Below are 14,046 nucleotides of genomic sequence, written 5' to 3'. Positions count from 1 at the left end.
AAAAGTGTCCCAAACATTTGATTTTGTAAACTATTCGATACAATAATAAAATACTGTATAGTTAAATAGTTATTCAATTTTTCAGAAGGGTAGCTTGAATGTAGCTTAACTACTTTAATTTACGAGTAGCTTGTAGCTGGTCAAGCTACAGTTTCAGAGTAGCTTCCCCAACACTGTGTATGATATACTGGATGAGGTCAAGAGCGTGTTACGAACAGTCTCAACACTGGCAAACAGAGATGCTCATTACTCACCCTGCTACCCTTTAAGGGCAAACACGGGCATGGTCCACTGCAGTCCCGGCCTGCACACGGCTCCTGAAGCTTTGATCCCTGAACACACAAAAAGACACAGAAAGACAAGATTAAATCCTGTACTACTGTCAATGTCAGTACAGTACAAAGACAACTGTACTCTGAAATGACTGAGAAGTTAAACAGAGGTTACATCATCCATCAATGTACATTCTCTTTTCAAAACTCCAATGAAATTATATGAGCATCTATTACTTCTCAGTATTTGTGAATGTGTGTAACAGCAACAAGTTGTAGCATAGTTTGTGAAAGTGACTTTCAGTCAAGGATTGATCTGTTTGTCTCCCCGCAGGCTAGTGAAGATCACCTGGACAGCAGAAAAATGTATGTGATCTCACAGAGGAACAAAAGACAAAACCCTGCTCTGGATTTTAGCCTCTGGTACAGCATACCAAAAGATCTACTTCACAAAAAATAAAAAAGAGGAAGACAGGAACTAGAGGTCATTCCATTCATACTGGCAAAGTCTCTTAGTTACCCTATACATCCCAATTGCTAAACCTAAACCTTCTTACTATAGAGCGCTCACACACACACACACAGAGATACATATGAGCTCTATTGTCCCCTCGCCCCATGCTGAGATCACATTCCAAAGCATGCTTGTTTCACCTTTCCCAATCATCTATGTCTTTCCAATGCTGTTTTTTTTCTCTGAAAGCTCCCAACATACAGTATTTGACTCTAATTTCATTACTACCAAATGTATGCTTCAAAAGTTTGGGGTTGGTAAAAGTTTTTTTTTCTTTAAGAAGCCGTTTATGCTAACCAATGCTGCAATTATTTGATCAAAAAATACAGTAAAAACAGTAATATTGTGAAATATTATTACAATTTAAAATAACAGTTTTCTATTTGAATATATTTTAAAATGTAATTTATCCTTGTGATGGTAATGCTGAATTTGCAGCACCCATTTCTCCACTATAAACAGATTTTATTTAGAATAAGTGCCTTTAATGATATATTAAATTATACAGTAAATGCATTTAATGACGATGATCAATTTAATGCACTAAATGAATAAAAGTATTAATTACTTAAAAAAACTTATCTATGCATTTTTTTTTGGGGGGGGGGGGGGGGGGGAGCCATCTAGAAAAAAACCTCAAAGGTCTTAAACTGATAACCAATCACAAAGGGCATGTGTGTACAGCGTCTGTGTATGTATGTATGTGTGTGTGTGTGTCTGTAGGTGATGTAAGGCCCCCTGTGAAACCTCACTCAGAACATCACATGACTCCACAAAGCCTACTTCTTTTCCAACTTGTGACCACATTTTTTCTGTGAGGTTTTGGCTCAGGCAAATAATGGAGGGATATAAAGAGAGTGAATGCAAGGGTAAGAGAATGCGTACATATGAAAAAAATGGGGGTACATGAGAGGAAACAAGTAGGTTAGAAAGCCAGGACTGCCCTGGACAGGCCTCGCCTCTCTTCAACTGATCTCTTGTTTACCACTAATTGCTCTGACAGAAACAGGCCAGAAAATCTGCAGAGAGGGATTCAGATAGAAGTAGTGACTGGGGGGGGGGGGGGGGGGGGGGGGGGGTTTGGTGGATCATATATCACGCAAGACAAATCCTGACCAAATACAGCCTAGTGACCTTAGTCTGACTGCGGAAAAAGGCAGACACATACGCAAAACAATCCTGGAAGCCAAAGAATGAAAGATTTTGTGAAGACTGTACAAAACATAAGAATATGAGGCTGAAACAGAAATACAAAAATGTGTTTTCTATTATTATATTTCTGTGTATTTCTATTTTTTCTAAAATTGTTTCCCTACACTGTCTAATAATAATAATAATAATAATAATATAAGAAGATGCAAAGATATTCTTGTAATTTGACTGGTAGAATTAGATAAACAAGCTCCTCAAACATTTACATTTGGTCATTTTAACTAGAGCCCGACCGATATGGTTTTTTGGGGCCAATACCGATACCGATATTAGGGAGTTAAAAAAAGGTTGATGACGATATATCGGCCGATATTCTTTGTATATTATAGTACAGTACCAGTCAAAAGTTTGGACACTTTCCCATTCGTGTGTCCAAACATTTGACTGGTACTATATATAGAATACAGTATATACATAAACAGAATATATATACATAAACACATTTTTTGCAATGATTCAAGCATTTTATCTGCATTATATGAAGGCCTCCGCCTTCCCCCGAACGCTTGAGGCTGGATGATTGGTTCCTGGGGGCGCAGGCCAACTACCTCCAGCGGTAGTAAACACCTTCACTTCAGCTAGAGCCCTGTCTACCAGACACGCTTACAGGCTGAAGTGGAACCTGTTCGTCGGTTGGTGCTCTTCCCCATAGGAATGAATTACATATTCAAATATAAAACTGTTGTTTTAAAATGTAATGTTATTTCACAGTATTACTGCCTTTTATCAAATATTAAACTTTACAACTGTAGTGTATATGTAATGAAAAGTTACAATACATAAGGCATTTAATGAAGATGACAAATTCAGTTACTAACTGCAACTGGCGCACGCACACACACACACACACACACACACACACACGCACACACGCACGCACACACGCACAGACGCACAGACGCACGCGGAACGAGGAGACGTTGGAGAATACTTTAACAAGACTTTATTTCCATGAACCAAGGGAGACGAACTCAGGAAGACGTTTAACAGCGGACAAAGTATTAGGGACTGGGAACACTTTAAATACACAGAACAGGAAGATGGGCTGAAAAGACACACCTGGGATCAATGGAAATTAAACATGGGAAACACCTGGGAAGAAATCAACTTAATCAGGACAGGAACAGGAAACTAACCAAATAAGGGCATATAAAGGCACATGGGGAGCAAGACACACACAAAACACGGAACAAGGTCTGACAGGGAGACCAAATATCAGGGTTAGAGGAATTATTTTAAAAGTATAATTATACACAACTCATCAATAATGCAAGACGTGAACAAGGTTTATATTTACATGACAGCAGACGAGGTGCCTACGAAAGAGTGTGTAAACTAGAATGTTTGTCATTGTGTTCCTTTTATAACGTACTATTCCTGTACAAACTTCTAATTAACATCTTAAAACGGCTAGATTTACATCAATAAAACCTAAATTTCGAACATCACAAATCCAGCTGCAGAATGTCGTCCCAACAATCAACAGGAAATGCCTTGCTTTTTGTGCGTTCTACCCAGATGAACATGAAGAAAGTGTACAGACATCTTGGCATGCACATGTTTTGAGTTCCTTTATTTTATCCTTCACCTTTTATCCTTGTTTCTGCAGTTTTCTAAACAGACCCCCTACAAAACATGCTGGGCTCCTACACTCCTTCCTTTAGGGTCTGCCGGTTATATGTGTCCATTCTCACAGCTGTGTTTAAACTCTCAGTACTTCACAGTTTACCTCAGACCAAACAACCCCCATTCATTTTCTATCAAGTTCATATACATTTGGTTTTGATGGTCTCCTAAAACCCCAGGCCTCCCACTGACAGACCCTGACCTACACATGTCTGATGTCATCCAAGTTAAACAAAAATCCTAATGCACACAACATACTTCAAACACCAGAATGAACTTGATGACATCACAGAAAATACTGAAGCCTACTCATAATTGCTTGTGTATGTTTATCAGTGACTTGCTTGACACTTGGGAAATATATAATGACGAAATGCAAGGGGGGAATTTCTGACAATTTTCAAGCGACAGCTGAAAACTCATCTCTTTCGAAGCTACTTGACTTCATCATAAAAATAAATAAATAAATATATAAAATACAAAAAAATTATATCTCTTTACTTATTCCTTCTCTTTCTAGCTTGTACTTATTTGAAAAATGTCTAGAAACTTGGTATTACAAGCACTTTCTGTATCTGTTTGCCTCTTTAAGAAGAATCCCTTTATGTATCCCCCAATTGTAAGTCGCTTTGGATAAAAGCGTCTGCAAAATGACTAAATGTAAATGTAAATCAACCGAGTCATTTTGGACTTCTGAAACTGACAAAGCTGCCCACAGGCACATTACATCATACGCGGAAGTCTGGGCACGCTCACTGAAGGCATGCAGAGCTGGAGAGAAGCTCTACACCCTTCTCTGGCAAGCCCCAGCACCTGCCTACCTCAGGACACTGCTTCAACAGGTCCTTCAGGGCTTGTGTGTGAGGGTCTCACAGAGCTTCTACAAATGTTCAAGCACAAATCTATGACTGCTATGATCCAATAGTAATAAATCAACAGTGGGTGACAGTAGCTGAGTGTGTACTGTCAGTACAAAGTGAATTATTTCCTGCTGATCCCAGAACAGATTCTTCTCACACCTTTATGCTACTGCCAGAATGATGACTACATCCTGATCAGGTTAAGGTTTCTCCTCACCCAATGTTGACACTGTAAGTTTAGCATGCCTGCCGCTCTGAGCATTTACCTTTTGCTACCTTTTACAAGCTTTCACATTCAGACTCTTTTACAGCCTGTCCAAGATAGCCAGCACTCCCACTGCAACTGGAGCTATAGGCTACACAATTTATATATATTATATATATATATATATATATATATATATATATCAATCACATATTACATATGCTGCATATATCACAGCTAGGGATGCACCGAATATTCGGCAACCGAAATCATTCGGCAGAAAATATAGCGAATAAGCGAAAAGGCCGAATAATATGAACCAAACAATGACAAACGCGATCAAATAGAGGCACGCGCTAATGCAGCAAACATGTGGACAGTGTGAAAGTATTTAAAACTATCAGAGAAAGATGCAGAAATCATTACAAGCATGAAGCACCGACAGCGAGAGACTTAGTGCTGCATCAAGTCTCCGATGAGAAGAAGAGGTGGCTAATGCTGGGGGTTAAGTTACTGTATGATGATTGAAATCGCAAAATTAATTGCATGTATTCTGACAGTGCTGCACGAGTTCGTGGTGCCAGGGTTCAAAGTCCAAAGCGCGAGGAAAATCTGCGCTAAAACTGTGCTACTCGTCAGTTGCTTAGTAACACTTTTGTGAATTTTTTTTTAAAGGCATGAGACTTGATTCAAGTCTCAAAAATGGTCAAAAATATTATTTTACTAACTTAATAATTTTAAGCTAAATTGTGCTTTGTTGATATAATGTCTGCTAGAATGGTAAAACAATGTTCAGTGTTAAGTAAATATTTTTTAATTGTTGTTTTGTAATTTGATTTTTTATTTGAAAAGCAGGACAAAACAGTAAAAAGCACATTTTGGCAATTTAATTAATGCAATTGTGAAAAAAATGGCAAAATAGGCCTACATAAGGGAAAAATTTGAAAAACCGTGTTCGGTATTCGGTATTCGGCCTTCGGCTCAGTGTTTCATTTTGTTCGGCTTCGGCCTAGAATTTTCATTTCGGTGCATCCCTAATCACAACTATTTGTTTTTATGTGAACTCTGGTACTTCTAGTGAGAGTCAAGCCAGAGCATATATCAGAGAGCCAGTGCCATTGCAGCCAGTGTGAACATTACCCACTTATGTGCAATCACACTGATGAAAGATGAGGCATAGGCCACGTATCTCCGGGCTGTAATTTTCAAGGCTAAGTGCTGGGATGCTACTAACATTCTTTGAAGTGGAACCTGCAAGCAACAAAAAGAGGAGGAGCTTTTCCTTTCTCCATTCAGCAGAGAATTCCACACAGGCGGGTCTGGAATTGTTATCAAAATTACAAAATAAATTCATTGCACGCTAAAAGCTTAGATCTGCTAATGCTATAGGAAAACATACATAACACAAACTAATAATAAAAATACTAATAATAAGTAAAATAATACATTTTTGAATTAATACACTGCTGTTTAAAAGTTTGGGGTTGGTAAGAATTTTAATGTTTTTGAAAGAAGTCTTTTATGCTTACCAAGGCTGTATTAAAAAAAAAATTACAATTCAAAAATGAAAAAATAAATAAATAAAATTACAATTTAAAATAACCATTTTCTATTTTAAAATATTTAAAACGTAATTTATTCAGGCGATGACAAAGCTGTACTCCAGACTTCAGTAGGCGCGTTTCCATTACCCTTCAAATTGCGCAAATTGAAAGTGCGAATTGAAAATACGCCTAATGGAAACGCGTCAAATTCGCAAAAACGGCCATATATCGCAAAAAAGTTTTTACGCTCGCATGAGGTGGTTTTTCAGGCAATGCGAAAAAGGATTAATTCGCAAAACTGCAATGGAAACGGCTTTTTCGCATTTACAGGTCACATGGCGTATGTAGCACCAAAACTTTTTAGTGACAAAAACTCTTCTTTTAAAAAAATGGAACGGTTCTCAGTTCCCAACCATACTCACAATAATATATTCTTGTCATAAAAAATTCATGCAATTCTGCCTCTGAATTTGGTTAAAACATGAAATTTATAAGGCAGCATCAATTCAAATGCTGCCTCCACTGGCACATCACTAGATTTTGAGCAAGTATCTCAACCATCAGCTCTGCTATTTATAGAAAAAAAAGGATGTCTCACAGAAGTGGGATCTTTTTTTGGCAGCTTTACCAGGAAGGATCACCTGAACGGTAAGCTGCCAGGATGAGAGCAAATGAATGACGCAGAAATGTATGTGTAAGACTACAGGTCAGTTTGCCTCAAATACTCTATACTGTACTTGTGTGACTGTAGTGCAATACCACTTGTGTGTGTGTGTATCTGCCTGCTGCAAACCTTGATTTAATTATGTTGAGGAATTCCTCATCTCCTAGTTAATGCAAACATTGAGCTGGCATAATAGGGGAACACCAGCACACCCACCAACACCCTGGTTCTCACTTGTCTTTTCTGAGCTGATTCAGCTGTGCTCGAAAGCTTTGAAATTGCTGTGAGTCAAAGAGCTCCATTTGGCTCTAAGGGCACATTGATTCAGACAATACAGGGAGTGATATACCAGACGTCAGTGGATTTCACATACAGGCACGTGAATATGTTATGTACTCTGCGTGTGTCTGTGCATGTCTGAATAAGAAAATCTTGCCTTTGCCTGTTGGGGGTGGTATAGAGCAAGAAACACACACACACACACACACACACACACAAAAGGTTTCTTTATGTGTTCACAAATGTAGAAGAAATTCCAACCACTGACACACATACGTTTACTTAGCAATCTAAATAAGAACACTGACAGACCAGATTTGTGGACAGCTAATTATACTAACGCCAAGCTAACCCTAAGCTAAAACAAAACTTGTTAACATTTTACAATAATGTCTCATTAGTTAACCTTAGGTAACGCAGGGCTCCAGACTGCGACCATTTTTTCTGCCGGTGCGACTAAATTTTGTGAGCACTCACACTGGCGCGACCACCGCGTTGCCCAACTCATAAGCCCTGCCAATTCTGTTGCATATGAGAAACATCCAATGAAACAAGTGTAACGAAACCGCGCTATTCGTTTGAGCTGAGCAGCGCAGACCGCCTCGGACCAATAATTGAGTGCAGCGCAGTGCAAGCAAACTGGTCCGAGCTCAGAACAGGATTACTTTGGAATCAGTTTGCGACACTGACTACGTTTACATGGACATCAGTAATCTAATTATTTACCTTATTCTAAATAAGCCAATATTATGATTATGGTGTTTACATGAGTTGCTTTTAGAATATTCCCTTCAGGTTCCCGATTTACATGTTATAGTACATAGTTCGATTAATGGCACACGTCATTACGTCCCCACGTGACGCCATCTGACATCCCCTCCGTAATTTCACATTTAAAAATATAGTTCGTCTTCGTGATGATGCCATGTACAGTTTCATTTTTAATTTTATGAAAGCTGCAAGTGCAGTTAATTATTTGTACGTGCATACAGACGATGGCGGTGTTGAAGCTCTTTTATTTGCCGTCAAGCGGTTGAGCACTGCCGTGTGTGTATCCTGTCGCAAAATGCGGCAAAAAGTCCTACACGACGGTAATAATGTGATTAAGGTGTGTACATGTCTTTACTGCACTTCAATAATGCGACTAAAATAGGAATACTCCACATGTCTTAATTCGATTAGTGTTTACTTCGATTATGACTTTAGCCGGATTAAGGTAATCAAAAATCTGTTTACATGGTAGATTCTACCTTAATAAGTATTGTCTTAATCCTAAAATCGGAGTATTGTTGTCCATGTAAACGTACTGACTGTTACTGCACTGCTCTGTGAGATCCAGAGAGAAGCTCTGTTATAAACAGATCAAACAGCGCTGACGTAGAAAACCAGTAGTAGTAACGATAACTATAACTATGGTTATGTGGCAGAGATGGTTGAATGTTATTACATTACTCATTTTAGGGGTTGTACAACCTTTGAAAGAGAAATTCAAGCACTTTTCAGTGACTTTCAAGTATTTCACACAACTATTTCAAGTAGTTCAACTCTCTAAAAAGAATTCAGTTTAAATGTTATTTTTAATGGGATGACCAAAATATACTTTGTGGTAAGCAAACACTACTTAAAATGAAACAAAACACATCAAATTATCATTAAATTGGCAGTAAAGGAGCACTTATTCGCGTATTACTTCATTTCAACTTTTTGCTTTATATTTTGAAATTATAAAATCACTATTATACAATATGAAATAATTAAAAAAATCACATTTTGTCAGAGTTTTGCACTTTTTGTGTATGAAATAAGCAAACATTTTTTTTTTCAATTTGTGACTGAATCACACATCAAGAGCGTTCCTTTTATAATCACTGAAGTTATCAGTCAGTTCCGTATTATACCATAGAAGAATAATGGTACATTTAATAAGAGTAGAATATGTTCATTTTCTATATAAAACTTAGATTTTGCGCTTGCTACTGTAAATTTTGTATGCTTCCCAACTCAAGCGTAGTGCTTTACTATCAAATGTGTATTACCAAGAAATAAACCTGTAATATTATTAGCAACTGCACTTATTAATGCAAAACAATAGTAATTTTATGATTAAATTATCTTTCTTTTTAAAACCCCACACACCACCCCCCCAGCACTACAAAATCTGCTCCAGTGGCGCTGGTGCCACTGCTCTCAAATGTTAGTCTGGAAACCTGTAATGCATTAACTAACAATTAGCAATGCATTTGTTATACTTAGATAATTAAAATCCAACTGTTCATTGTTAGTTAATGTTAGCTCAGGTCCACTAAATAATTTAACAGATACAACCATTGGTTTTAATAATGTATTAGTAAATGTTACAAATAACATTAACTATGATTAATAAATGCTTTAGAAGATATTTTTCATTGTTCTTTCTTGTTAATTGCAACAACCGTACTATAAAGTGTTACTTAAGTGTTATTGTAAGGTGTTACTTTATTTAAAATAAAAAAATTATTTGTACACACACACACACACACACACACACACACACACATATATATATTATAAAGTTCACACACACAGGAAGGGTGATGGAGGATGCAACTACTTGGATGTGAGGTGCTAAACTAGCAAGCTTAATTTTCATTAACCTTTACTACTGCTTTTTCAAAAAGAGAAAGATAGGTTAAAAGAAACAAATCTCCCTCCCTTCCCCCTTGTCCCTGTCTCCTTCAAAACAATGACCCCATTCACAGATTCCTGCAGTGGGGCCATGATCTGGTTAAAATATCTCCTATGTCCTTTGTTAGGAGACCAACTTCTATTTTCTCTTTTTGTCATGGGCAGGTTGAATGGCTGACAACAGACTTACCTACACACCATTAAGCCAACCCTCCTTTGAAGGCAAAAGACGCCCAGGGCTGTGAATAGAGAGGGGAGGGGTGCTAAAGAAATTAGAGAAAGGAGGGAAGGAGGACGGCGAGAGAAAAGAAAAAGATAAGGAAGAAATGAAAAGAGTCCAACAGAAGACCAAAGTAGTTTCTGAAGTTCACCTTCCTTTATTTTTTCTTTGCAAAGATGTTTAAGTTAAAAACGTGTTCATTCAGAAGAATCAGGGCCAAGCAAACATGACAGAGAGAAGCTTAACTTTTATAAAAGAAGTGAAGAAAGGACTCCAAATGGCCACAAATTCCATGCGTGTTTTCCTGCCGGGATACATAACTAATCCTACTACACAAGGAGAGCGCGAAAGTGTGGAAATGTAAAAACAAGGAAAAATAAAACTCATAACTGCTACACACACACAAAGTAAGAAAAGATTCAGTGTGTGGCCTGAGGGGGACAAACAAAAGCTTGAACAACAAAGATGAAAGCTATCCCATGATTCTTTTGTATATTACTTTCTACTTGGTTTTCTTTGTCCCACTGCAGACTTTAAAATGACAGGTGGTTGTTTTAGAAATGTTTTAGAACCACTCTAATCACTGTGTCTGTGTGTGTATGGTCACATATCTGTGCATCTTGCCTGAGAACAGCACAATTTATATCGCTCTAAGTGCTCATAGACACCTGACCAGATGTGCCAGTCTGTCAGAAGTCAGAGGTCAGGAATCAAAGTCTCTTGTAAACAGGGTTAAAGAAGGTCTCAGCGATGGGGGAAGGAGAGATGGATGATGGGATTTAGGAAGTGAAACAGGTGTTACCAGGAGTTGTGCAGGTACTGTACTTGTGCATTCTGCTTTATATCAAAGATCTTCTCACTGTTGTTTGGAAAACATCTGGAAGTACTACAGGAAAATATATAATTACAGAAATTAATGCTCAAATGTGCCACACTGGTTTTTACTAACAAAAATGACCAGAAGAACAAAACAAAATCATTCTAGTTACTATTGAGGAAAGATGCATGAATGGTTAGTCAGTCAGTTCCATTTAGAGAGGCAGAGGAAAAGCCCATACCTGACTAAGTTTTAGTGACGTAAACTAACCACTTCACTGCAAATCATTACCTCAAAACACCAACAAGTACCCAAGAAACAGCATGCATTTTTTTAATTCTTATCTGCTGAAATGGCATTTAAAAGAAAATAATAGGGGGAGTGGGCGAGAAGAGGGAGATGAGAAGGAATAGATGTGACCAGACGCGTCGCCTCTTGGTTTGCAGATGGCAGCCACTGATTGTTATCACTCACTCTAATGTCAGGCTGATTGGCACTGAATGGTGCTTGTTGGCTGCCACAAATCATGGCTTGTCCCAACACTGGTTGGGGTGTGGGTTTAGCTGTGAGACTGGACACACCCAATTCAGTGATGCTTTTTTATAACAAGACCAAGCAGGTGCTGAATGAAGATGCTTAACTGAGTGAATCATCACCTCCTCCATCTCCCAATCAAGCCACAAAATGCACCCACTGTTTCAAACCACAAACACCCACAATGAACACAGTGTGTCTTTGGGCCCAACCTCTGCTTGATGCTAAGGACCACTAGCTCATCTACACAGGATGCAACTACTATATAAATCAAGTATTGCAGATATTACAGTCCTGTGACAAATAACTTTAACAGGGTAATGTTAGTTTCAAAAGATATAAAAACACTAATTATTAGTATTTATGCATATTTAATTTTTCTACAACTTCTAAATGTTTTATTTATCTAAACATTGAAATTAATTTAGATCATTTTGTAGTATTATTATATTTTTATATTATTTAAGAGCGTTTTTTTACAATAGGCATAGGAAGCATGAATGTATGCGAAGCAAAAATTGTTACTCTACTAATTACTTCCAAGTAATCTGGCCATGCAATTCTTTCTCTGTTGACAGTGTTTTACCAAAGCAACTTGCTTGAAAGTACACACGCCTTAAGGCAATCACTTCAAAGCATAGCAAAATATATAAGTACCCTTATAAGAAAAGAAGAGCCATAGAAATGGTAGTACAAATAAGCACTGTAGGTTGGCTTGTTTTACTTTCCAAGTCATTGCAAGCTTTTTTTACTCTCATTTCTGCCCTCCAGTCTCGGCTGCCCCGCCAGGCAGGATGGAGAGATAAATCAAAGAAGGGATAAGCGAGAAAAGTTTGCATACAGCTGTGCAGTGCTGGGCAACAGCTGCATAGATTGTGGCAATGGTCACAAGTGACAAGAATTCCTGAAAAGCTTTCGAGGGAAAAGGCGAAAGGTTGAAGGTCACTGTTTCTCACTGGAGAAAACTGAGTGCTATCATCCCAAGCTGTCAATCAAATCCTTTGTGACTTTTATGACGGTCAATAACCTTTACACCTATTTGTCCTATTCCCATGCTCTGTTACACACCAGCACTTGGCCCTAAATGTGCTTACTCTTGATATTTGGGTCCATTATTTCCACACAAATATGTTTCCAAAAGTAATTGTTTTTATGATCCACCTCCCCACCCATTTTTGTCAGTGTTTCTTTTCACCCCATTCTTTGAGACGACAGAGGAAAGATAATTAGCTAAGAGAAGGTAAGCATAACAACAGGAACCAGTTTTTTACAAATTACATTTTCCCAAACACACTTTGAACTGAGTTAGAGAATAAGACATTGATATGTTCTATCTGATAAGAAGCAGGTGTTTAAAGCAAAGTGGGTAGATGGGTCAAAGGTGTCAGACGTAAATTGACCCAGCCTGCAGGTATTTTATTCACAAAAAGATAAGTTCAATTATATCGCCAACCTGGAGGGTAAAGATTGTCTGCATGCCTGTGTGTGTGTGTGTGTGTGTGTGTGTGTGTGTGTGAGTGTGAGTGAGAGAGAGAGAGAGAGAGAGAGAGAGAGAGAGAGAGATATACAGGGATGAAAAATGTCTCGTCTCAGTCGAGGAGATTAAAGGTCCACAATGATCTCTAGTAATATGTCTATGATGACAAGACAGAAGAACAAAGACGGAAGAGACAAAAACATAAGATAGAGAGACAAGAAAGATGTCTCTCTGAAATTCCACAAGCTCTTCATACACAGACAGCTTTGTGTGAGAGATGCTGAGGTGGAAAACATGGGAATTCAATGGTTTTAAGCTGAAAGCATGGTCAAGAGGGCCTCCTTGAAGGTCACCATGACATCACTTTGATGTTTCCTTAATATCTAGACCGGACAAATAAAAGATTTTGAATGTCGCTGATGGTGGGCTGCCACACAATACTTCCAATAGGGAGTTTTAGAGGCCAAAACATTGAAATAAAATTTAAAACATTTAAATCAAAAACACACTTTTTGTTCATAATATTTACATTTACATTTACAGTTAGTCATTTTGCAGACGCTTTTATCCAAAGCGACTTACAATTGGGGAATACATAAACTGATTCTTCTTAAAGAGGCAAACAGACAGGAAGTGCTTGTAATACCAAGTTTTAGGCATTGTTCAAATAAGTACAAGCTAGAAAGGGAAGGAATAAATAAAGAGAAAGACAAACGTTTTTTATTTTATTTTATTTAGGATGAAGTCAAGTAGCGTTGAAAGAGATGAGTTTTCAGGTGTCGCTTGAAAATTGTCAGGGATTCAGCATTCCGGATAGGGGTGGGAAGATCATTCCACCAGCCAGGAATGGTGAACGAGAATGTTCTGGAAAGTGATTTTGAGCCTCTCTGTGATGGTACCACGAGGCATCGCTCACTAGCGGATCTCAGACTTCTGGAGGGGATGTTGATTCGTAATAGTGAGTGGAAGTAGGCGGGTGCTGAACCTGTGGCTGTTCTATATGCAAGCATCAATGTCTTGAACTTGATGCGAGCCGCAATCGGTAGCCAGTGCAAGGAGATAAAGAGAGGTGTAACATGGGCTCTTTTGGGCTCGTTGAAGACCAGTCGTGCCGCTGCATTCTGAATCATTTGTAGAGGTTTGATTGTGCTTGATGGA

General features: G+C 38.2%; 1 protein-coding gene and 1 long non-coding RNA gene across 4 annotated transcripts in view; one reads left to right on the top strand and one right to left on the bottom strand.

Moving 5' to 3' along the window:
* Positions 1-2,984, top strand: part of LOC107557519 (uncharacterized) — a 16,142-nt gene extending 13,158 nt beyond the window's left edge. Inside the window, exon 3 of the long non-coding RNA XR_001605404.1 lies at positions 2,897-2,984. This is a non-coding gene — a long non-coding RNA (uncharacterized lncRNA). The remainder of the gene's footprint in view (positions 1-2,896) is intronic.
* LOC107557517 (collagen alpha-6(IV) chain-like) overlaps positions 1-14,046 on the bottom strand; it is a 121,578-nt gene that overhangs the window by 80,406 nt on the left and 27,126 nt on the right. For all 3 annotated transcript variants that reach the window (XM_016240959.1, XM_016240958.1, XM_016240960.1), the window contains exon 4: positions 255-332. In XM_016240959.1, the coding sequence (XP_016096445.1) occupies positions 255-332 (78 nt within the window). The remainder of the gene's footprint in view (positions 1-254; positions 333-14,046) is intronic.

Source organism: Sinocyclocheilus grahami, unplaced genomic scaffold (genome assembly GCF_001515645.1).
Source record: "Sinocyclocheilus grahami isolate Dianchi unplaced genomic scaffold, SAMN03320097.WGS_v1.1 scaffold605.1, whole genome shotgun sequence".
NCBI classification, from domain to species: domain Eukaryota; kingdom Metazoa; phylum Chordata; class Actinopteri; order Cypriniformes; family Cyprinidae; genus Sinocyclocheilus; species Sinocyclocheilus grahami.
The sequence above is the reverse complement of the archived record's forward strand: the minus strand, read 5'-3'. Positions and strand labels throughout refer to the sequence as shown.